Source organism: Alligator mississippiensis, chromosome 1 (assembly GCF_030867095.1).
Source record: "Alligator mississippiensis isolate rAllMis1 chromosome 1, rAllMis1, whole genome shotgun sequence".
Classification (NCBI taxonomy): Eukaryota; Metazoa; Chordata; order Crocodylia; family Alligatoridae; genus Alligator; species Alligator mississippiensis.
Genome location: NC_081824.1, coordinates 352,204,240 through 352,229,548, shown reverse-complemented (window position 1 = coordinate 352,229,548; position 25,309 = coordinate 352,204,240). Strand labels below are relative to the sequence as shown.

Here is a 25,309-nt window from a genome sequence, read left to right as displayed (position 1 = left end):
CTACAAGCGTGAGCAGAGGAGGTGTAATCCTCTTTAGTAATCTCTTCCCGTTTTCACTATTTATATGCCCCCCTTTTTGCCTGTAGGCTGCTCTGGATTTCTCTAGTCAGCCAAGGAAGCCTCTTGGCCCCTTTCCCCCTTTTTCCCCGCATCGGGATCGTCTCTCTCTGTGCCTGAAGGATCATTTCCTTAAGGCACAGCCACCCTTCCTGGGCTCCCATCTCTTCAAAACTCTTACTCTGCAGTGTATCCTTGACTAAACGCCTGAGTTCATTGAAATCAGCTTTCCTAAAGTCTAGCACTTTCACCCTACTAGTTACCTTACCCACTCGACATCTTACGATGAATTCTTTTATTTGGTGATCACTGTCCCCCAGGTGACCACCGATCTGTAGGTCTCCTACCATGTCATCCCCCGTTGCCAATACCAGGTCCAGCAAGGCATTCCCCCTAGTGGGACCATGTACCTCCTGCGTCAGATGGAGATTCTATACACAGGATAGGAACTTGCATGAACTGTGGGACTTTGCTGTCTGCATCTCCCAGCAGATGTCTGGGTAGTTTAGGTCCCCCATGACTACCGCCTCCCTAGTTTTTATGGTCTCCGAGAGCTGCCTCAGGAGCCCTGAATCTAGTTCTTCCCCTTGGTGTGGGGGTCTGTAGCAGACCCCTACCACCAAATCCCTTTCTCCTTGACCTCCATGTAACCTAACCCACAATCCTGCAACTGCATGTATGGTCACTAAGTGGCTGGAGGGCCCTTTCATACACTGCAACTGCATGTATGGTCACTAAGTGGCTGGAGGGCCCTTTCATACACTGCAACTGCACGTATGGTCGCTAAGTGGCTGGAGGGCCCTTTCATACACTGCAACTGCACGTATGGTCGCTAAGTGGCTGGAGGGCCCTTTCATACACTGCAACTGCACGTATGGTCGCTAAGTGGCTGGAGGGCCCTTTCATACACTGCAACTGCACGTATGGTCGCTAAGTGGCTGGAGGGCCCTTTCATACACTGCAACTGCATGTATGGTCGCTAAGTGGCTGGAGGGCCGCACCCAAAGAGTGTTGGTGGAAGGGTCATTTTCAACCTGGAGGGATGTGGGCAGTGGGGTCTCCCAGGACCTCCACAAGAGAAAGCTGAGTGGGGATGTAGTGGCCTGTTACAAACTAGTCGGAGGCGACCAGCAAGCATTGGGAGAGTCCCTGTTCCCCCGAGCACTACCAGGAGTGACTAGAAATAACGGTCACAAGCTGGCAGAGGGTAGATTCAGACTAGACATCAGGAGGCGCTACTTCACAGTCAGGGTGGCTAGGAACCAACTTACAAGAGAAGTGATGCTGGCTCCTACCCTGGGGGTCTTTAAGAGGAGGCTGGATGAACCCCTTGTTTGACCCCAGTACTCTTTCCTGCCATGACAGGGGGTCAGACTTGATCTGCTCAGGTTCCTTCCAACCCTACCAACTATGAAACTATGCATGTCTCTATGCAGGAGCAGGAGTTCCCAGTGCTTTAGAAGTCTTTCTTGTGCATTAAACTAAAACTCCTCTGACATAATTTAGTTTGGCTCACCAGGAATTAAAACATTGCATCCATGGATCCGTTGGGTACAAACACAACGGCACTCAGATGTGTAATGAGCCTCTTTGTCCACCAGATGGCGCTGTGACTTTTTTTGTAGTTCACCCCTTCGAATTGCTTTTTTAATTGCTTCCACTTTTTTTTTTTCTTGTGTGGCTTTTTCTTTTCTTTTTTTTTTTCTTGTTTGCTGGCTCCCTGCTTCCACTGCTGTGTGGCAGGGCATGGGCATGGGGTGGGTGGGGAACCCTAAGCCAGGAGGGGCAGTGCTGGACAGTCCTGCTCTGCTGCAACACCAGCCAGGGACCCAGCTTAATTTGTTTGAAAACCTAGTGTGTGTAAACACAGATGTTTATTTTGGAGCATCACAAATTTAAATTTTATAAACCTATTTAATTTAATGAGGATTAAAACCCATGGTGTATACAGGCACCCTTGGATGCCAATGCACTGAGCATTATAGAAAAGGAGAGATGCAATCAGCTCTATCACTGTTACCTCTTGTTGTTCTTTTGAATGAAGGCATCTGTGGCTGATGTGCTTTGTGCTTAACACAGTGCTGTTGGTCTGTATTACTGCTTAATCAGAAGTCTAAGGCAACTTAAGCACAGGATGGGTATGAGTGATGGGTACCAAGATGCTCAGCATGGCCAACACAGTAATTGATAGGCACAGTAATATAAATAACTTTATTGGCAAAACTGAAGTTTCTAAGCAGTTAGCTGGGATCTCTGAATCATTTACTTTGACATAGTAGCCAAAAGTCCACTTGCACTAACTGTGATTTCAAATATGGCCATGTGGGACAGGACCTTTTAATTCCTGAACCTAGTCTTGCTTACTTTGTATTGTATGGCAGTAGTTGTAAACTGTTTTCTAGCATCAATAACAAGTGTAACTGAGTGGGGTGGGGGTTGAGGGGGGAGAGAAGAAATGGGAGCACTTCAAAATGTACTTGTTTTCTTTTCCAGGTTTGAATTATTAGAGACTTTGAGTTTTGATTCTGTAAGGAGACGAATGAGTGTAATTGTTAAATCGGCAACAGGTAGAAATCACATTCTGTCTTCTTTTAGTTGTGTTTGTAATCTTTGTCTTGATTTTGAATTCTTGTGGCCTCCTAAGTGGTCCATGTCAATTTTCAGTGAAGTGTGGGGATTTTAAACTGATAATTATGACTCTCAAGCCAATGTTCATATAGAGGGTATATAAAAAAAATTGTGGAGACTTGTTTACAAATGAACATTTGTTCATTTGTAAAGTGTGTATTTGGGGAAAAAAAATCCCAAAACATTGCAACCATATTAACTCCTTATTTTGTGTCCTTTAGGTGACATTTTTCTCTTTTGTAAGGGAGCAGATTCTTCAATATTTCCTAGAGTTAAAGAGGGCAAAATAGACCAAATACGATCTCGGGTTGAGCGCAATGCAGTGGTAAGATTAAATATCTGTCTTGCAGTAACAGTATCTTGGCCATGCATGATGTACCAAGATGAGGAGAAGTTAAAGAATCTGTACTCCTATGCTATATCTGTCCATATAAGCCTTTTTGCCCTCCTACATGTCATAAATATTTTTCACCAAAGCTGCCCCTATGGGGCACTTGCTGCCCACAGTGCTGAGTCCATGCTACCCATACATATTTTTTAACTCCTGCTTAGGTGATGTGACTCAGCTCCAGTACAGGCCAGTGCCTAATCATCAGGGATCCTGGTTTTCTCTGATTAAAAAATCCCCAATTTTCAGATTTAATAAAGTAACCCAAAATCAACATTTTTCCGTGATTAAAATGAAATGCCACTATAGTTTATAGTGTATATATCCACATATAATATATAGTATATATGTGCACATTTTTCCATGATTAAAATGAAATGCCACTATAGTGTAGTGCCACTAAAGTGGCATTTCATTTTAGTCACAGAAAAATGTGAATTTTGGGTTACTTTTTAAAATATGAAAATTGGGGATTTTTTAATTGGAGAAAACCAGGATCCTTTCTAATCATCACTTCAAAACCATTATTTGTTAGATATTTTTACATCATGTTTTTAACCAGGGCAAACTAGGAAAGTGCATAGATGTCTGTTACTGTGTGTTACCCATACATTGTTAATCGGTGTACAGTGGTGAGATTTTCAAAAGCCACTCAACTTGAGTTACTGTATTTACCCAAATCCAAGACAACTTCAAATTTTACACCGAATCCCCAATAATTAGATCCTCTACATGGAAAATCTATAAATTAGTTTTAATTTTCCATGTTCAGAATCAAAGTATTGGACGGTCATCTTAAATTCATCCCCTCTATTACTGCAGCAGGGAAAATGGTAGTAGGGAGGCAGGCAGTCGGGGAGCCTTTGCCTCCCCCGCAGGTGCCTGCATGTCATGGCCCTTGCACCCCCATTCCAGTGCCTGCAGTCCTGGCATTTGTACCTCCTGCCCTGCCCCTGCTGCCTCTTTCCTGCCAGGGGCCAGGGTCAGAGCTGCAATCACTGCGTGTGGCTGGGCCAGAGAAGGGCTGGAGGCAGAGCTGTGGTGGAAAGTGACATCAGTGGTGGTGGCAGGGAGGAAGACTGTGGAGGTCAGGAGGGTACTGCAGCACCTACTCAAACCTCAGATCAGGGCCAGAGTCGGAGTTACAGCAGGTGCCTGTCCAACCCCCACCCTCTGCCATTTCTGTACTCAAATCAAGGATGAGGGGCCCTTTTCCTCCCATGTTAAATGGGGTACTGGAGGCACCTCATCTTGGATTCCAACGTATAGAGTATGTCTGTTCTTCAGTTGAAGTCAGTGGTAAAACTCCAATTAAAAACCCTACCCCCAGCATTCAGTCCTAGCATTGATTGGCTGCATGTCACTTCACAGGCTCTCAAGAGAGAGAAACCATTAGAACATAATTAAACAGCAAATGTTCTAGTTATAAACAACACAACAATAATGCTTATACAAACATTTTTTCTCCCTTAAAAGGAAATATGAGCTTCCTTGATTCCATGGGGAAGAAATCCCAAACTTGGTTTTACTTGTAAGACAGGCTTAAGAGTTGTAAAATATTGGTCTCAGCTTTTAAAGAACAAAAGTAATTTGCGTGAAATGTGATTATTTGTCTTTAAAAAAGCATTCGGCTTGTAATCAGAACTGACTGCTTACAAGTAAACAAGTATTACTACAGGAAAATTAACATTATCTGCTTTTGTTTTAAAGGGATATTGGTTGATCTTTAAATCTTCTTGCAAGAGCATATCACTAAGCTTTACTATATAAAACAATTGTCTATCTTCTGCAAGGTTGTTTGGTCAGAGGTAAAGGAGGCTAATGAAACTGAAAGAACAATTTAACACATCATATCCATCCAACTTCTTGTAAAGAACAAATCCAGACCCATCACTTCAGTATTTTGTCATCATTGATAACTGCATTTAGGGCTGATTTCTAAATATAGAAAATTCCGAGAAATAATACAGACAGCAAATAGGCTCATCTGCTGTAATAAATAACAATCAGGAAACCAATTACATGACCTGTCTTTTTTAGATTGGTACAGGTAACTGTATAGAGAGCTGCCTTTACTTGCTTGATTGATCTTCTGTACTAACATTAAAATGCCTTTTGAAATATATTACTTCTTACAACATTAGTTAGCTGGCAAATAAAACATTTCCTTATTTTGTTACAGACAGTGCCAGTGTTGAAGCAGTCCGAAATGTCTTTCCTACCAGATTTAACAGTCTAGTTAAGCTAGGACAGTCTGGTTCCCACTGGCCTTTTCTTTCCTTTTTTTTGTAAGGATCATTGAGAAGTTGTTCATTTTGTCATTTTTGTCACTTACAACCTAGATTTTTTTCTACTGATATTTAAGTTTTGGATTAGTTGCCCAAAAAGTTAGGTCTAAAATGAGCAAAATTATCTGTGTCATCTCAAAGACTCTATTCTTCAAGGAGTAGCCATTAATATGTTCTGTCTTTAAAAAAATGGAAAACTTAATTGAGAAGCGGTGTAGTTATAGTTAATTGCTCAATAGCAATAAAATACTTAGGAAGCTCTGATCCTTGCCGCGTGGAATTTTTGGTTTCAGCAGGCAAAATGCTGCAGCCACAAAGTGCCCAGGAAAAGGTTTTCTTAATTCTTAGTATTCCTGTGATAATACCAGGGGCTGAGAGACAATGTATGGTGCACCAATGCAAAGTATGTTAATACCAGTGGGAAGACCTCACAATCTTGCCTTTGTCAAGGAACTGAATCACTGAGGTTTTTTTCAAGCAAGACATGCCTGTTAATCAAAGCACAAAGTAAAATTACTGGATGTTGGCTGAGTCATCAAAGGAGGTTTTTAAATGAGGAAGCAACGTTAATCCATTTTTAGAAGGGAATCTGCGCATAGGAGAGTGAAATTTGTCCCTGTGTCTATTTCAGTCATCTTCGCAGGAATGAGGTTCATCCTCTTATATGCACGTTCCCTTCTAAAAAAGAATTAATGTTGTTTTCTCATTTAGTGGCATTTCATCTCCTTTGATAACTGCCAATGTCCAGAATCTAGGCGAGTTTTTCATTCAAAACATTTTTTACTTATTTACTAGCATGTTCATACATCAGTTGCTTTTTTCTTTTCCCCTGGTTCATGCAGAGTCAAGCTTAAAGGTCATTTTGCAGTTCTAATTTAAACCTTTTTCCCTTTTTTTTGAAATTGTGGATTTTTCCCTTTACTAAGAGCTCACGCTATGCACCTCTTTTCATCCAGTAAAATCTACTAATGCATTGAAACACACATAGTCCAAACTATCTTATTGCAAATCACTCTCTTATAGAACAGAATAATTTCATAATTCACTGACAAACTCTTCTTCAATCTGTTTAGCATCCCACAGCAGGAACTGTCTTTCTTTCCTGACAGTACTGCTATTGTCCCTTCATTGGTTCTTTGTTCTTTCTGTATGAAGCTCAAGTGCACTGTCACTAAAAGCTTGGTAGAATTTGACATCTTCTTATCCCTCTTTTACAATTTGCCCATTCATGACTGCTTCTTGTTCTCATCCATTTATTCCTTACAACTAGAATGACCTTCCTCTATTGTGCTCAAAATCCATTTCTTTCACTCTGCTTTCTACCACTGACTTTCAATCCTGTGCTGTCTGCTTCACTCTGCTTGCTTTGGTGTCTGTTTCAAAAATCGCAACCTTTACAACATATACCAAGTCATATAGCTCGCACTATCTTTTTATCTTATTTCTTATTGGCCCTTATTTCCCTGCCCTTTCTTTAGTTACCTTCATGTTCTGTGTCATACCTAGAATATAGATTCCTTAAGAACTGTTTCATTTTAGTGATCAGTAAGGCAAAGTTCTGCTACCACATGCATATGCAATAAAGATAATATCTGTCATTAAGAAGAAAAAATTGCTGCACTTGCATCGAAAATGATGTTTTTTTGTTTTTTTGTTTTATTATACTACCTTCTGAAAGCTTGTCATCATTCTGCTTACTTTCAACCCAGCTCTTACTTGCTTTGGTGCATTTGTGTACAGGAAACTATAAAGCTAAGGTACCAAGTAGAGAATAGATCAGGGGTCCTCAAGCCCCAGCCCACAGGCCAGATCCAGCATATCAAGAAGTATATGCTGCATCGGTATAGATCCAGGCCTGTTTACTCCCTATTTGGATGATCACAATCTCTTTATCTGTTGCTCCAGGGCCTAGTAAAATCACTTTCCCTTGCTCTGCTAACTTTCCTGTCCTGACCTAACATAAAGGAATCAAAAGGGCAAATCTTATTAATTGTAAAATGCTTTTTATTCTTGGAACCATCCTAATGTAAACTCCATTAAGAAAAAAGCCCTGAAATTATTACGTGAGGCCAATGATATTTCTTATTTTGATGGTATTCTTAAGGAGGGACTCCGAACACTCTGTGTTGCATATAAGAAGTTCACACACAAAGAGTATGATTTTTTGCACAAGATGCTTCAGAGTTCAATGCTGGCCCTGCAGGATCGGGAAAAGAAACTGGCAGAGGCATATGACAAGATAGAAAAGGATCTTATTTTGCTTGGTGCTACAGCTGTTGAAGACCGGTTAGTATATGAGGGGTTTTTGTTTGTCTGTTTGATTTTGGGGGGGGTGATGAGAAGGGGAAGGGGAACCTATACTTTATATCAGATCTGATGAATTAAAAGAAATACCTGTTAGCTAAAGAACTGACTCTGACACTCAAAGATTTCTTCTCCTCTCTTGTGCTAGATGCAGATACCTTTATACAAATGATTCTCATAAAATTCTTCCTTTTTTTGTATGTAAAGACATACTCTCTGGAGCAGAGAGGGAACCTTATACTACTCAGCTCGTTTCATTAAAAAAAAAATTGACGTTAGAAGTTTTGGGCCCCCTGGTCCCCTGTGGAGGAGGGGAACACTAGGGGATGCTGGAGGCCTTCAAAAATGTTCCTCTTTTTCTGACGGTTGTTTTTTTCAGTGTTTCAGCCATTATTGAAGGGCTTATTTGGCTGCGCGTTATCTATCTTTTGCTGTTTAGGGCACTTCAAACTACATGTCTGTTCGTGGCTTAAAACTTTTTACTGGCTGAAAACACATGTCAACTTTGTGCCAACAGTTAACACAAAAACCAAGTCAACCAGATGTCTTAGTCCTTTGTTTCACTACAAGTGCTTAAATTTTGTGGTGGTCATGACCCTAGTAATCATTTGTGCTGCCTTTTAGCAGCCTATGTCTGTTCCTTTATGGCAGGAGAGTGCAGGCAGTTACCATGCCAGGCAGGAACTCACCCAGCTTTAGGGGTCCAGTCCTGTGGGAAAAGGACCCCAGGTGCCTTATCACCCTGACACAGAGCCCACATCTGCAATCATTCCTCTGGTGCACATCTACAAGTATAATGGGGGGTTAACTCCCATAGGGATTTCCCCCTCTGCTTGCAAACAGCACCCCAACATGGGGCACAACAGGGAGAAAAGTACCAAGCCCTGGCATACGTATAATGTTACCAAACCCTGAATCAGGGTGCAAGGTGCAAGCTCTGACAGGGGACCCCTATGGGAGTTCCCCCTCTACGCTTGAATGCCCTGCGGTGGGATTCCCCTGGAATAGCCACACTGCAGGCACAGAAAGGAGAACCTTTTGGGAGTTCCCCTCTCTGCACCTGCAGATGCACACCAAAGAAATCCCCTGCAGCAAGATTCAAGCAGAGAGGAAGGAAACTTCCATAGGGGTCCCCCTCTCCGTATGTGCACACTGACACAGAGAAACCCACTTTCGGACATACACCCCAAGACAGGCCATGGCACCCTTTTCCCATAGGATCGGGCCTCTAAAGCCCCAGAAGGGGCATGGGCCCAACCATACAGGATGACAGCCCTGGTGATGTCTTTAGACATCAGCCAAGCGGGTCAGCAACATATAGCAACACAGCTGATTATGCTCCAAAGAGCATGTCTGTTTCTGACCTGTATGTCATGGGAAACTTTTAATATAGACCCTGAATTTCTCATTTCCAGTCAGTCCATCAGGATTTATTCTCAATTGATATCCACAGACTACAAGAAAAAGCTGCTGACACTATTGAAGCACTCCAGAAAGCTGGCATTAAAGTTTGGGTTCTGACAGGCGACAAAATGGAAACTGCTGCAGCCACTTGCTATGCCTGCAAGCTCTTCAGAAGAAACACACAAATACTTGAGCTAACCACGAAGAAAATTGAGGAACAAAGTTTACATGATGTGCTGTTTGACCTAAGCAAAACTGTCCTTAGGCACAGTGGCAGCTTAACCAGGGACAGCTTCTCAGGGTATGTAGAAAGTTCATCTTTCAAGTCAAAAGAACACTAGCTGAACATTTTATAATTATTTGAATGGTTGATAAAATAGATAAAAAGCTCCAGTGTGAGTTGTTGCATAGAACTAGAACTGTTGTGGCACAGAAATGTACATTGAATGTAGGCTTCAATCTTCACACTCTGTCTTGGAACATTACTTTTGAGAATGTTCTTAATAGTTTAAAATATCTCTCTCCAATTATATTTTCCATTGTGAGAGATTGTTCCATTAGCATGGTTTTTGTTCATGATCATACATGTTATTTTTGTTTTAAAATATACAGAAAATAGTACGTTCCTATGTTAAGATTAGTGTACTCTGTGCTGCCCAGATAAAACCATGCCCCTGTAGTATAATTAAGAGGCTGAGAGTACACCTATATGCACATGGGGCACAGCATACAGACTGGAAATTTTACTGTACCTCGTAAGAACTTGAAAAATTAGTGGTTTAAATATGAAGACATGGGAACCAGAAATCATATTATAGGTATTCAGTGGCTCAGAGAAAAGGAGGATATCATGGGGAAGAGAAATTGGGTTCACCTGTTTGAAATGTGCCAGGGAGGAAAAGGATAGTTAGAGAGAGGGACAAATGTTATTTGGAAGCTGAAAATGGAAACATGTATGAACTGGGGCTTACTGAAATGAAAGCTATTGCAAAATAAACTAGATATTGAATTTTTTCAAAGTAGCTATCAGTGGATGTTCATTCCGTTCTAAAAAAGGTTTGGGGGCTTATTAAACCTTATAGACAGGCTCTATAGTTTTGGCAGCAAATCCAGACATGAGTCTGGCTGCTTGGAGTCTGGCTTGCTAACCATAACTAAAAGTTAATGGTTTTCCCTGTGTCTCATTACTTGTGTGTGTGTGTGTGTGTACATATATTTGAAGTGATATATAAAATAAATGTAGTATATATAATAAGATATTAAACACATTTTTATTTTAAAAGAAAAACCCTCTTGTGTGTCTTGTCAGGAGCTCATGGGTATGTTCAGTCAAACCTCTCAGATTTCTTTACTCGAAAATTCTTCATTCATTGGTTATGTTATTTCATTTTTCAGTTAATTTTACATTTATATCTGTCTTATTTTAATCCCACTGTGGTTTCATCTTTGATATAAGCAATCCCTTGCACGGTTGGAAACCCAAACACAGTAGCCTACTCCTATTAAGAACATGAATGAAATGTTCTGTGTAGCTACACTGTACAATATAATGTAAACATAGCTGAGTTAGCTATAAAATATCTAACTTAGGCCTGTCAGCATGACCATACTGCAGTCATAGGAGTAATGGCAACTTAAGTACTTCTGGCTTATCTCCTAAGCTCAAGAAGTACTAACACCAGACTCAAGTGTCTTTTGGACCCTTCTTTCAAACACAAAAATGTCCAGTATAACATAAAACAAAGCTTGTTCCAACTCGGAGCAAAGACTTACTTCAGTGCATCATTCTCTGCTTTGTGACCTGAGACCAGACCTTCCTACCCAACCTGAGCTTGCAGCGCTTTTCAAAGGTGTCAGCTGGCACCAGGCTTCTTTGGCCCTTAAAAAAATCAAACACCTTCCTGCACTGAGTCTGTCTAGTTTCATCAGTCAAGCGAGGTGGTAAAATGGGAAAACAAATAAACCAGCTGACCAAAAAATAAGCTAGAATACTAAAGTAAATTATTAGTAGCAGAAGAGACAAGTTTTCATGTTAAGTGCATTTTAATCTTGATAGCATTCTTTTGTTAAGCCTCCTTATTCATAAGCAAGGATCCTGGTTTTCTCTAATTAAAAAAATCCCCAATTTTCAAATTAAAAAAGTAACCCAAAATTCACATTTTTCCATGATGAATATGAAACACCACTAATATATAGATATAGAGAGAGAGAGAATGGCATTTCATTTATTTCTATATTAGTGGTGTTTAATTTTCATCATGGAAAAATTTGGATTGGGTTACTTTTTTAATCCAAAAATTGGGGATGTGTGTTTTTTTTTTTATCAGAGAAAACCAGGATCCCTGTTCATAAGTAAGTTAGTGCTACACACCACTGCCAAATCAAAACTCAAAATTATTTCACAGTAACTCTTAGTTATTTAACTCTATTTGTGTTTTCCCCCTCAACAGACTTTCAGCTGATATGCACGATTATGGTTTAATTATTGATGGAGCAGCATTATCATTAATAATGAAACCGAGAGAAGATGGGAGCTCGGGTAATTACAGAGAACTCTTCCTTGAAATCTGTAGAAACTGCAGTGCAGTGTTATGCTGTCGAATGGCGCCTTTGCAGAAAGCTCAGGTTTGTTTCATTTGGTAATTATTGTTAACAGCATATCTGGGTAAATATTGAATGTTGTTACTTTTGTGTGACACGGGAATTCAAAATTGTTAGCATTCAATTTTCTAGACCTTAAAGTAGAAGAAAAAAATGAAAATTAGAAAAAGAATGAGAGGGGAATTTCTGTAAAAAGCAATTTAGGTAATGGCACATTAAAATGACACTCTACTATGCATCTGATTGTGATTTATGTGCATTATATTCAAGTTTTATGGCTGAAACATGCTGATTAATGAACATATTAAATGAACTGGACTAATTGCGTCATCTTCTACTGATATTACAATGTACTGTTGGAAACATGAACTGTATCTTATTGTTGTGTTAGTCCTTTAATAAACACAAAAAGGTAAAGTCCAAATAGAGCAAGTGGATGCTATAAATTCTTTAAGGAGACAAGGTTCTTTGGGTAAATGTTATATTTTTTATTAGACCAACTAAATAGTTGGGAAAACTGTTCTGTATAAGACTTTGGGCACATAAATTCTTTAATATATGTTTTGTTTTGTTTTTTTGTTACATTAGTTTAAAAGTATTTCCCCATTACTGAAACATGTCAATGGTGTTAACATGAATATACAAATTTGCTTTACATGTTTCCAAATAAAAGGCTCATTTAATATGGGGTTTAGTTTGTAAACAATATTAATACTTCCAGTGTAAGGAAATATAATCTTTTTTTTAAAGACACTAAACTGTTGGAAAATTCATATATTTTATCCAGCACTGAGTATTTTTGCCTTGATACACATGTACAGCATACATGCATATTCATTTAGCCTAATTAACACACTTAGTCACTTTTATTTTAAACTGCAGGAAAAATTTTTAAGTCTTTAGTTTGAATAGACTGTTTTTTAAAAAATAAAATGTGCCTACAGCTTATAATAGGCCTACAATTGCATCTGGGATATATTTTAATTGAAAAGTATTCGTACACAGAGCCTGTCTGTGTCTCTGTATGTACAGAGTATTGTTATGAAAAGGTTGTAGAAACTGGAAGAAGTTGTTTGTTACTATGCAAGAAGCTTTTCAGAATCAATGTTTCCCATTAATGTTGTTGATTTTGCTCACAAGATAAGTTTTAAAGATTGTTTTCCTACTTAAGGAAAGTAACTGCATTTGAGAGAAGAATCTCTTTCAATCTTTTGTTTCACCATTTACTTGAAAATTTACAATCTTTACTTGTTGGGGTTTATTTTCATTAATTGAAGTGCTCAGAGCTTATAAGTGAAGATTGTGAAACAGAAGTTCCATTTAAATGCATAAACATTTATTTAGCCAGCTCAGCATGCTGTCTCCCTCTGTTAACATTGTAGTACATGTAAAAGCAGGAGTCTCTCTATCCATCTCTAACCTTCTTTATAGTCAAAGAGTACATGATGATTTTTAATGTCTAGTAGTTGAGTTGACCAGGACTCTTTGGGCTTTTGATTTTCTTTTAACCATACTGCTTGCTAATTAATTAAATGCCAAATGTTCTATTTTACAAAATAGTCAAGCTATAGAAGTATCAAAGAAGAGGTTTTTAATGCTGAGTGTTTTTTCTCCAGATAGTAAAACTGATTAAATTATCTAAGGAACATCCTATCACATTAGCAATTGGTGATGGAGCAAATGACGTCAGTATGATTCTTGAAGCACATGTTGGTATAGGTAAGTTTACAATTTACATTGTAACTTCATAGGAATGCAAATATACATTAGAAAGGCATTGTTTGAAAGAATTATGTTTTCTTAGCTAACTTACTATACAAAATCCAAGTAATTATATGGTTTTGTGAAATCTAATAATAGTTCATTAACAATGCAGCATGAGCAGCAACTTTGCAGATATTCATGTATATCCTTTAATACTTCTTTTGTTTACTCAGCTTCTATCAACCCTTTGTTTTCAGGGGTCATTGGAAAGGAAGGTCGTCAGGCTGCAAGAAATAGTGACTATGCAATACCTAAATTTAAACATTTGAAAAAAATGTTACTTGTTCACGGGCATTTTTATTATGTGAGGATATCAGAACTTGTGCAATACTTCTTTTATAAGGTAGCGTGACATTTGTTCTTACTGTTTAATTCACACACATGCATATGTGATAGTACCTAGCTATATTTGATATATACAATCAACTGTACAAAATGGTTATTCCATGGAGAGATTCTGTTGACTCCTGTGTAATACAATCCCCAAGTGTTTTTGCTTATCATCACCACAGGTAAAATGTCTTTTATTTATATTCACTGTGACCTTTTAATATGGTTAAAAGAAAAATTCCCATTTTCTCCTTAATCATCTTCTCCCTCTTGGGAATTCCAGCACGTGCTTTTTCCCCATGAACATGAACAATTTCTAGGTTCCCTATGTGGTGGCCTTTTAAATCAAGTTTGAGGAATAGTATTGTTAAACTCCCACACACCCTTGGGTGTGTATTTTGGGCTCATAGCTGAGTGATAGAGCATTTAACATTTTAAGTTCAATTGGCTGATATGGATGGAGGGGGCGGGGTAAAAAAACAGCATCTGGTAGGGGTGCACTGGTAGAGATTTTTGGGGCTGATACCAATAGCCGATATTTAAGGAGGCATATCAGCCAATACCAATCCAATTTCCGATACAGCTGCCACCAGCTGCTAAGTCCAGTATTGTGGAAGGGGCGTGGGGGGGCAGATCAACATCCCTGCAGTGAGGGAGGAGGCAGGTGCTGCCCAAGCAGGGTGAGGGAGCGTGGGGGCTGCGACTCATGGTGGGGATGGTGGCTCTCACTGCTGCTTGCTCCTCAGTGGGGGGCATGGAGGGGGCACCCTACGGATCCGTGTGGGGCGGGGCGGGCTGCAGCCAGGGGAACACGGGGCTCTTCTTGGTGGGGGCTGGGCTGGAGTCAGAGCAGGCGCCAGCGGCGCTGGGAGGATGCTGCATCTACCCCAAATTTTGCCGCCACCCTGCTCCCAATGTCGCCACTGCCTGGTGCAGCCCCAGCTCAACGCCTTACCTCCACCCAAGTGCTGGGAGTGGAGCGGTGGTAAAATTTGGGGTGGATGCAGCATCCTCCCAGCACCGCCAGCATCCACTCCGAGCTCAGCCCCCACTGCAGATCCCCTCACCGCCCCAGCTGCAGCCCACCCAGCCCCGCGCAGATCCAGGGGGTACATGCTCCCCGCCCCTCCTCCCCCCCCCCCCCGTGCCCTTCCAGGGTGCAAGCAGCAGCAGGAGCCACTCCCCCCAGGAGCTGCAGCTTTGGCCCCCCCCTCCCCACTCCACCTGGGCAGCGCCTGCCGCTGCCCCCTCCCATACCGTGGGGGGCATTGATCTGCTCCTCCCAGGCCCCTGCCCTCTCCCCGCCCCTTCCATCACACCAGACTTACCAGCTGGAGGCAACTCTCCATGCTGCTGGCTGTGCTTCTCACTCCCTGAGTGCTGCACTCCAGCTGCACACAGCACAGTCATCTTTTGGCCCAATTATCAGCCCTATCAGGCTGATATCCGATACAGCCAGTTTTCTTTATGTGTGTACTGATCCGATATTGGACTGATGTATCAGTGCTCCTCTGGTATCTGGTTTATGTCCAAAATGACTGGCTAAAGCTTGTTAAAAACTACCATTGTTTACCTAGACTTATGCTTGAAACAGAGCATAAACACTTTTTTCCTTAGCTCAGTTGTTCGATATGGACAAACATAGACTTGTAGGATCTTCAAAGAGGAGAGGGACCTGCCGCTCAGGACCTGTTATGCTATAACTATAGCAAAGCTGTTCCAATTTTAACCCTGCTTCATCCAGGGTTGACATTGAGGCAATTTAGCTTGCTAGTATACAGGCACATACAGATATAACATTTACAGCATAAAAGCTGCTGCTCACTCCCAAGCAGCAATTCCTCCTCTTCCTCTTTTGAAGTGGCTACAAGTATATATCCATTCCTTGAGTCCTACTGAGGATGTTGTATTCAGTCTCTCGTGTTCCTAGTCATAATTCATTTTTTTCCATCTTGACAATTCATTTTTTTGTTAAATATAATTTTCCCTGTAAAATATTATTCTGGAAGTACTAAGAAACAAGAGTGTAAATGTCCTGTTTCAATAAATCTCTTAAGGCTTTTTTCTATCCTACTTATAATATGTATACAGTGTACGTGTGTGTGTATACTGATTATTGGCATTATAATGTGCACATTTATAATAATAATGTATAATACTATGAAATGTTTTGGTCAGACTTCCCCTAATAATGCTATCACTTTGTTTTCCAGAATGTCTGCTTCATTTTTCCTCAGTTTTTATATCAATTCTTCTGTGGATTTTCACAACAGGTTAGTCAAACATTCAATTTTTCTACTTATTCTAAACCTGTTTTTTAACCTTTTTTTAATTAAAAGCAATTTGTCCTTATTCTCGTTGCAGTAAGTAGGCAAGAAAACAACTATTTTGAACTTCTCTAAGGAAGAATATCATGTTTGGTTAGCGCAGCTATCAGTGGTCATTGCAGTCATGCTAATAAAATGAAGTAGATGAATTTTATCAAAAAGCTCATGTTTATTTTTTGAGTCAAAGATATAATGGAAAACCAAGCTCAAAACTACTCATGAAAAGTGAAATCTCTGGAAAATTTGCAATTCAAATTTTGTCTTAAGATTTCACTCACCAAAAGGAGAAAGCTGTTTGAAGGGTATGGATATGAAGCAGCAGCTTGTCTTTAAAGTAGGAATGAGGGTGCAGGAGACAGCTGACTGGTTTCTAGGGTCCTCTGAAGCTGAGCCTGAGACCTTATGCTAAGTTAAATCAGTAGTAGGAAAAGAAAAGCAAACACAGGGATTAGGGGGAAAAGGGGCTTGATTACCACAAATAATAAATCGGCACTCTGGAGAGGGCATAAACATCTTTCCTCTAAATTCTTGTTTCTTTGCTCAGCTGCTGCTGCTCTCAGTCACTCCATGTGTCCAGTTAAGTTAAACTACTAGGTTATCTCCTCTTTCCTGATGGAAGAAAATAAATTAATGGTTGTAGAAAAAAAGGGAGCATCCCTTCTACCACACACAAAGCTCCTGCAAGATAAGAAACTGAGTGAAACTAGCTTGAGGAACACACTGAAACCTATCTAACATTTTATGAAGCTTTGTCTGATTAGCATGTGGTAATGGAATTTGGCTGGTAACATTTCTCATTTTTTCCCTCCTAAATTTAGTGGGTTTTTTACATTTAAAAACAACAAGTGTTAGTCTCTAACTCAGCTCCACCTTCAAGCTGATAAGTAGCACTTATGTGGCTAACTCAGGGGGCTCTGAGTTCTGGCTCCTGCTGCCACTGCGGTGTCCCCATTTCATCCAATGTCTGGTAAAAGCACAACGCAGAAACACCATTGAGGGCAGATGCTGGGACAAGAGTCAGAATCCATCCCCCCCTGTTTTCCATCTCACTAAACTATGCTTCCTCTGGACACATCTTGGCTTCCTAGTATGCCAGCTTCAGCAGGCAGCTAGAGGATGCTATTGGCTCTCCATTTCATATCCTGGTGGTTAGGACAGTTTGCTAAGGTTCTTTGTGGGCTCGTTGGACTACAGCGACACTTCCTGCCATGGCACTGCCCATCATCCCCCTTCATTGTGTGCGTAAGGAGAGTGGGAATGTGATGGCTGTGCTAGAAAGACAATCTTCAGTTGCCCAGTTAAGATACCTTTACAGCCACTTGTACACAGCTGGAATAGAGCAAGAGCCACTCAGGCCACTGAGTGGTATAGGCCACTCAGTTGTCAGCTGCAGAGCAATCTGGATATACCCAGATGGTGTATAACCACTAAGCCATTGTTCATGGATGGCATGTGGGGATTTTAATTCATGACTGCACTTTTGTGACTCTAAACAAGTTAAATCCTTCCCTTTAAATCACAATACAATTTTTTTTGTGTTAAAAATATGGCTAATATAACACCTTTTTTCCCTATCTGCAGCCTTTATATGATACTGCATACCTTACACTGTACAATATCAGCTTCACTTCCCTTCCCATCCTTTTGTACAGTCTACTGGAACAGCATATTGGGGCAGACATGCTCAAGAGAGAGCCTACCCTGTACAGGTAAAGCTAATAACTTAGCCCCAATTTTTGTGGCTATTTAGGTGTGATTCACTTATGATTCAGTATTTCTGTTGCAAAGGATAAGGACAACTTCAAATAACAGTCACATGTGCTGCAACTCAAATGCTGCAAACATGGTACTATTGTGATGTTTTGAAAAAGACTGAACATATGATGCATGCATAACAGTGCGCAATACAATACAGATTATTTGGCATGTATATTATGTGTATGTTTAAATAGCTGTATATGCACTGTATTGGAATGAGAGCTAAGAATTGTAGAAGAATATTGCACCTATATATTTAAAAATGTTTTAGTTTAGTATTTAATATTGTTCTTTACAGTTGGAGGGCAAAAATTTCCTAGAAAAAACACACATCATAACACCTATTTAAAATCTTTTTGTTTGAAATGAAAGGGAGACTGTGCTGTAATCTCCCCCTCTCTTTTCCCCTGAATCTTGCCTTTGTTGGACTCCAGTTCCATCAGTGAGCTCCTTGCCTTTTGCTGAAATTAGTAGTATTTGGTGCAACTAAAACTCAGAGCTAGCTTCTATGGCAGCATCTTGTTTTTCACAGTAGGTACATGTGTACTAGTTTTTCACTTGAACCTTTCATGTGCCCCATAGTTATTTTTGCTGTTTGCAGATAAGCCCAATGTATTTCACTCTGCCAGATACTATGAGGTATATGTGCTCCAGGATCCTTTCTGCAATTAATCTGACATGGTTGACTGCATACTGTTCACTATTGCAGTGCAATAATGCTAAGACTATTTTAGATTACTTGTCTCAGCCAACTGGATTGCTGTCTCTGCCAGTAAACAGCATTTGGCAGTCTACATTAGGAAGAGTGCCCAGTTTGATTGCTGGAGCTGCAAAGCTAGTGTATTATTTTGAGGGCAGTAATGGCAGATGCCCAAAGCGGGGAAAAAAGATGGTTTTTTGCAATGGTAATACTGGTTCTCTAAAAAATAAACATTTAAAAGTAATGTGAACTTCAGATATTTACTTCACAGTTGAATGAATGCTTATGTTCTAAGGGCAATACCATATATGACCATTGAAAGCGCAAGCACTTTCTTGCACTTAATATTTTTAACTAAAATTTATATTTTTTTGGAGTGTCACCTTTTTATCTATGTCTTGAAAGCACAGTATATCCAGCCATATCCATCAGATATTCTTGTCTGGGCTTATTATCTTAAGCCACATGATACTATTTTAGCTGTTCAGAGTAAGACATTTTTTGGTAAAAAATACTATTGAGGTAGGGTAATTTACTTAGGGTGAGACATTATTTAAATGGTCATAAGGCAGAGTTTTTAAAATGTGTCTGGGTGAAAATACTAAATGAAATAATCAATGTTGAAAAGTGAGACAGTAAAGAAGGGCTCGCTTCCATCAGCTGTGCATACTGATATAATTCAGAATGATGTCTGTACGTGCGCACATGCACACACTCTACTGTCTATATCCAGTTTTGCTCTGAAACATTTATCATAAGGCAGATCCCAATTACCTGTGAATGAGAACTAGGCATATACACATTTGTATGCAATGAGAGAATTTACTTCAGCAAATACTTTTTGTTTGTTAAACTATCAGAGTTTCTCTAAGAAAACATTATGTTAATACTCTTTGGGTAGAAGTGATTCCATCACAAAGTCCTGATTTTTAAAGTTGCATACAGTAGGTGTTTTCTTGTTGCACTCTTTGTCTTTACAAAGTAAAAAGGAAAGAAAGAAAAGCCTTGAGAGACCTCTAGTGTTCCTGTTTATTACATATATTGGGTCATCAGTATGCAACAAAAACTTGTGTTTTGTACAGGTCCCGTCTCTGAGATCTAAACTGAACTCATGCAACAGAAATACAGAATATACTATCAGAGTGAGACTTGGCTGAACTATAGCCAGTAAGCAGTCATAAAAGTTTAGACAGGAGAAAACAATTTAAGGAAAGCTTTGAATGTCGAAGTGGTAGAAACTTGCCAAACGTGAAGAAGTTCTTCCAACTATGTTCTTTTCATTTCTCTTATATAATAATATGACTGCTTTTATTTCTTGGGGTTTTTTTAATATATCAATACATATATCTTGTTTTACTCAGGGATATTGCCAAGAATGCTCTTCTGCGCTGGCGTGTGTTCATTTATTGGACATTTCTGGGAGTGTTCGACGCTATGGTATTTTTCTTTGGTGCCTATTTCTTGTTTGAAAATACATCTGTTAGCAGCAATGGACAGGTTAGTATTGAGATCAAAATAGACACGAGAAATAAAAAAAATAAACTAATTTTTAAAACCTCAAATGTTCTGTCATCACTTACATAGGCTTAGTTCATTAAATTAAACCCACTGTTGTCACGACGGCTTTTTTTAGTAGACGTAACACTTTTTTTGTATATTTTTGTAAGTTAGAAAAGTTGTCTGTACTTAGCAAAAATAATAGCCAGTATATTGGTAACCAGCAGTATGTGAGTAGAAGATAGCTATGTAGTGCCAAAAGTTATATCTTAAATCTTGTATGTCCGTTAATGTAAATGATTAACATATTACTCATCAAAAGCTGGTTAATTAGACTTCTTTAATGCAGACTTTTTTAAGGTTGCTATTTTGATACCATAGTGATGAATGTCATGCAAGAACTTAATAGAATAGAATTAAATGAATTCTTCATAGTAGAATTACATAACTGTTTAATATTTTACTTTAAAAAAATAAACAATTAAGTCATATCTACCTACTTTACAGTGACATGAATACAAAGTGTTAAGGACCTTTTGCATTTCATTTATTTACACATTAATATTTTTGGTCTATTTTATTTGTGTCTTGCTTTTTTTTTTCCTTTTTGCTACTTGCTTCTCTTCCTATCCTCAGCTAATGACAGCCAACACTCACATGGTAAGATTACTATGGTTTTGTCATGATGTGCGTAGTCTCTTCCCCTGTTCTTGAACTAAAGAACAGTTAAAATATTTCCTGCAAATATTTTCAAATATGACTTCTAACCTGCTTTATAGAAATATTAGTTGTTGCTGCCTTTTAATTTCTCAGAAATGTTAAAAAAGTGGTTGTATTAGCAATCCAGTAATTTCTTTTTTCTTTTTCTTCTTTTTGCTTTTGATAGTAGACATATTCTGTTTTCTTTTGCATTTTATTCCTTTTTCATCAGTGCTTCCCACTCAGCCTACTTTATCCTATTGAAAACTTATAGGCAATTATTACAAATTATAATATCCGGTATTTCTCCAATTTGGTTTTTTTTTGTTTTTTTACCAAATTGTAAGATAAACTTAAGTGTTCAGAATTTGTCTTTTTTAATTATTACTAAGTTATTTAGAGACATTGTATGCAAATATCATGGAAATTTTGACATCTTTGAATGTGAAAAGCTAAATAAATGTGTGAGTAAAAATAATTTCTTACAAAGGTTACTTATAAATTCAAAGAATTCCCTTCAGGCACTGTTGTATACTGCAGCAGTTCTGTTTCCCTTAACTATGTTCAGCTATTAAATGCTGAACTTTCTGTGTAGTTTCATTTTGGCACTTACAGATATTTTATCCTTTTCATAGCTTTCAGAGTAGCATAATCTCTTCCAGTTGCCAGCTGCACTAATCTCAAAATTGTCAAAGTTATGTAACTACATTAATACTTAAACATCAAAATAAGCAGCCTAATGAGAGGTACTATATTTATTTGAAATCAGCAGAAGTTTGGGGAAACTTAGACCTTTGAAATGCTGTGTTGCCGGTCTTTTATGCAAAAGTCTGAATATGGAATTTTAGTTCAGAGTTTAGGCTTGTGAGGTTTGAAAATGTTGGCCATCAGGAAGTGTCAGCAGTATATGTAATCTCCTCCTGTGTGAACAGGGCCCTCAGACCCCTGGTCCGTCAGCGGTACTCAGTATATACTAATTAACTTGCAAGCAAAAGTTTCTCTGAACAGTTTACAGTATCATTTCAGTGTTATACAATTCAAATAAAAATCAGGTGAGAGGGGGAGAAGAGACAAGGGCAACAGTCATGACACAAAGTTATACTAAATGGTCCACCTCAGATTCCAAGCAGTTTGAATGCTTCTTGCATCAGAACATGTTCTTGGTTTTGTTTTGTTTTTATACCACTCTGCACTGTCACCAAAACTATTAAACTGGGAGGAAGGGTAAACTAAGTCACAAAAAGGCAGCTTATAAGAAGTGGAAACTTGGACAAATAAATAGGGGGGAGTATAAGAGCATTGCTCGGACATGCAGGGATGAAGTTGGGAAAGCCAAAGCCCAAGTGGAGTTGCTGCTAGCAAAGGACATAAAGGGTAACAAGAAGGGTTTCTACAAGTATGTTGGTAGCAAGAGGAGGATCAGGGAAAGTGTGAGTCCCTTACTGAATGGGGGAGGCAACCTTGTGATGGAGGATGCAGAAAAGGCTGAAGTGCTCAATGCCTTCTTCGCTTCAGTCTTCACAGACAAGGTCAGCTCCCAGACTACTGTACCAGGCAGCATGGTTTGGGGAGGAGGTGAGTAGCCAACAGTGGCGAAAGAACAGGTTGGGGACTATTTAGAAAAGTGGGACATATACAAGACCATGGGGCCAGACAGGATGCACCAGATGGTGCTGAGGGAGTTGACTGTTGCGATTACAGAGCCATTGGCGATCATCTTTGAAAACTCGTGGCGATCAGGAGAGGTCCCAGATGATTGGAAAAGGGCAAACATAGTGCCTATATTTAAGAAAGGGAAAAAGAAACATTTAGGGAACAACAGACCAGTCAGCCTCATCTCAGTCCCTAGACAAATCATGGAACAGATCCCCAAGTAATCCATTTCTAAGCACTTAGAGGAGAAGGTGGTGGTTAGGAACAGTCAGTGTGGATTCACCAGAGGTAAATCATGTCCAACCAACCAGATTACCTTCTATGATGAGGTGACTGGCTCTGTGGATGCAGGGTGACCATTGGATGTGGTGTATCTTGACTTTAGCAAGGCTTTAGATACAGTCTCCCACAACATTCTTGCAGGCAAGCTAAGGAAGTATGAACTGGATGAATGGACTGTAAGATGGATAAAAAACTGGCTGGGGCATCAGGCTCAGAAGGTAGTAATCAATGGCTGGATGTCTAGCTGGCAGCCAGTGTCAAGTGGAGTGCCCTAGGGGTTGGTCCAGGGGCCAGTTTTGTTCAATGTCTTCATCATTGACCTGGAAGATGGCATAGAGTGCACCCTCAGCAAGTTTGCGGATGGCACCCAAGCTGTGGAGAGTAGATTCATAGATTCATAGATGTTAGGGTCGGAAGGGACCTCAATAGATCATCGAGTCCGACCCCCTGCATAGGCAGGAAAGAGTGCTGGGTTTAGATGACCCCAGCTAGATGCCTATCTAACCTCCTCTTGAAGACCCCTAGGGTAAGGGAGAGCACCCACCTCCCTTGGGAGCCCATTCCAGATCTTGGCCACTCGAACTGTGAAGAAGTTCTTCCTAATGTCCAGTCTAAATCTGCTCTCTGCTAGCTTATGGCCATTATTTCTTGTAACCCCCAGGGGCGCCTTGGTGAATAAAACCTCACCAATTCCCTTCTGTGCCCCCATGATGAACTTATAGGCAGCCACAAGGTCGCCTCTCAACCTTCTCTTGCGGAGGCTAAAAAGGTCCAGTTTCTCTAGTCTCTCCTCGTAGGGCTTGGTCTGCAAGCCCTTAACCGTATGAGTGGCCCTTCTCTGGACCGTCTCCAAGTTATCCACATCCCTCTTGAAGTGCGGCGCCCAGAATTGCACGCAGTACTCCAACTGTGGTCTGACCAGTGCCCGATAGAGGGGAAGTATCACCTCCTTGGATCTGTTCGTCATGCATCTGCTGATGCACGATAAAGTGCCGTTAGCTTTTCTGATGGCTTCGTCACACTGCCGACTCATGTTCATCTTGGAGTCCACTAGGACTAGATTCCTTTCCGCTTCCGTGCCACCAAGCAGGTCATTCCCTAGGCAGTAGGTATGCTGGATGTTTTTCCTCCCTAGGTGCAGCGCTTTGCACTTCTCCTTGTTGAATTGCATTCTGTTGTTTTCTGCCCATTTGTCCAACCTGTCCAGGTCTGCTTGTAGCTGTTCCCTGCCCTCCGGCGTGTCCACTTCTCCCCACAGTTTTGTGTCATCCGCAAACTTGGACAGAGTACACTTCACTCCCTCATCCAAGTCGCTGATGAAGACATTGAAGAGTATCGGTCCAAGGACCGAGCCCTGTGGGACCCCACTGCCCACACCCTTCCAGGTCGAAACCGACCCATCCACTATGACTCTCTGGGTGCGACCCACTAGCCAATTCACCACCCACCGAACTATGTAGTCATCCAAGTTACAGCCTCTTAACTTGTTCACCAGTATGGGATGGGATACCGTATCAAAGGCCTTCCTGAAATCTAAGTATACGACATCCACCCCTACTCCTGTGTCCAGGCGTTTTGTAACCTGGTAGTAGATATGCTGGAGGGTAGGGCTAGGATTCAGAGTGACTAGACAAATTGGAGGATTGGGCCAAAAGGCATCTCATGAGGTTCAATAAGGACAAGTGCAAAGTCCTGCACTTGGGATGGAACAGTCCCATTCACCAGTACAAGCTGGGGGCTGACTTGCTGGGCAGCAGCTCTGCAGAAAAGTCCCTGGGGTTTACAGTGGAGAATAAGTTGTATATAAGCCAGCAGTGTTCCACTGTTGCAAAGAAGGCTAATGGCATACTGGGCTGCATTGGGAGGAGTGTTGCAAGCAGGTCAAGGGAAGTGATTATTCCCCTTTATTCAGCCCTGGTGAGGCCACATCTGGAGTACTGTGTTCAGTTTTGGGCCCCCCACTACAGTAAGGCTGTGGACAAATTGGAGACCATCCAGCAGAGAGCAACAAAAATGATGAGGGAGCTGGAGGATTTGACTTACGTGGAAAGACTGAGGGAATTGGGCTTATTTAGCCTAGAAAAGAGGAGACTGAGAGGGGACTTAATAGCACCCTTCAACTACCTGAAGATGGGTTCGAAAGAGGATGGCGCTAAACTGTTCTCAGTGGTGGCAGATGACAGATCAAGGAGCAATGGTCTCAAGTTGCAGTAAGGGACATTTAGGTTAGATATTAGGAAGAATTTTCTTACTAGGAGGGTAATAAAGCACTGGAACAGGTTACCTGGACAGGTGGCAGAATCTCCATCCTGGGAGGTTTTTAAGACCCAGCTGGACAAAGCTTTGGCTGGGATGATTAAGTTGGGGATGGTCCTGCCTTGAGCAGGAGGTTGGACTAGATGACCTCCGGGGGTCCCTTCCAACCCTAATTTTCTATTATTCTGAGATACTATCTTTTACAATGGAGCAGACCTATCTAATGTGGGGTCAGAGCTTGCCAATGATACTCAACTGCAAAATAAACTACAAACCCAGTCCCTGTAAATCGTTATACTATCATATTTAATATAAGGCAACTCCGAATACAAGACAACCTCTCAATTAGATTCTATATATGGAATATTTATAA

At 40.4% G+C, this 25,309-nt stretch overlaps 1 protein-coding gene across 5 annotated transcripts in view; it reads left to right on the top strand.

Moving 5' to 3' along the window:
* Window positions 1–25,309, top strand: part of ATP11A (ATPase phospholipid transporting 11A) — a 228,990-nt gene that overhangs the window by 180,759 nt on the left and 22,922 nt on the right. For all 5 annotated transcript variants that reach the window (XM_059721065.1, XM_019484962.2, XM_059721064.1 and 2 more), the window contains 10 exons: window positions 2,551–2,624; window positions 2,907–3,010; window positions 7,466–7,647; window positions 9,119–9,370; window positions 11,520–11,694; window positions 13,287–13,389; window positions 13,632–13,777; window positions 15,978–16,037; window positions 17,673–17,800; window positions 19,911–20,046. In XM_059721065.1, coding sequence (XP_059577048.1) covers window positions 2,551–2,624; window positions 2,907–3,010; window positions 7,466–7,647; window positions 9,119–9,370; window positions 11,520–11,694; window positions 13,287–13,389; window positions 13,632–13,777; window positions 15,978–16,037; window positions 17,673–17,800; window positions 19,911–20,046 — 1,360 coding nt within the window. The remainder of the gene's footprint in view (window positions 1–2,550; window positions 2,625–2,906; window positions 3,011–7,465; window positions 7,648–9,118; window positions 9,371–11,519; window positions 11,695–13,286; window positions 13,390–13,631; window positions 13,778–15,977; window positions 16,038–17,672; window positions 17,801–19,910; window positions 20,047–25,309) is intronic.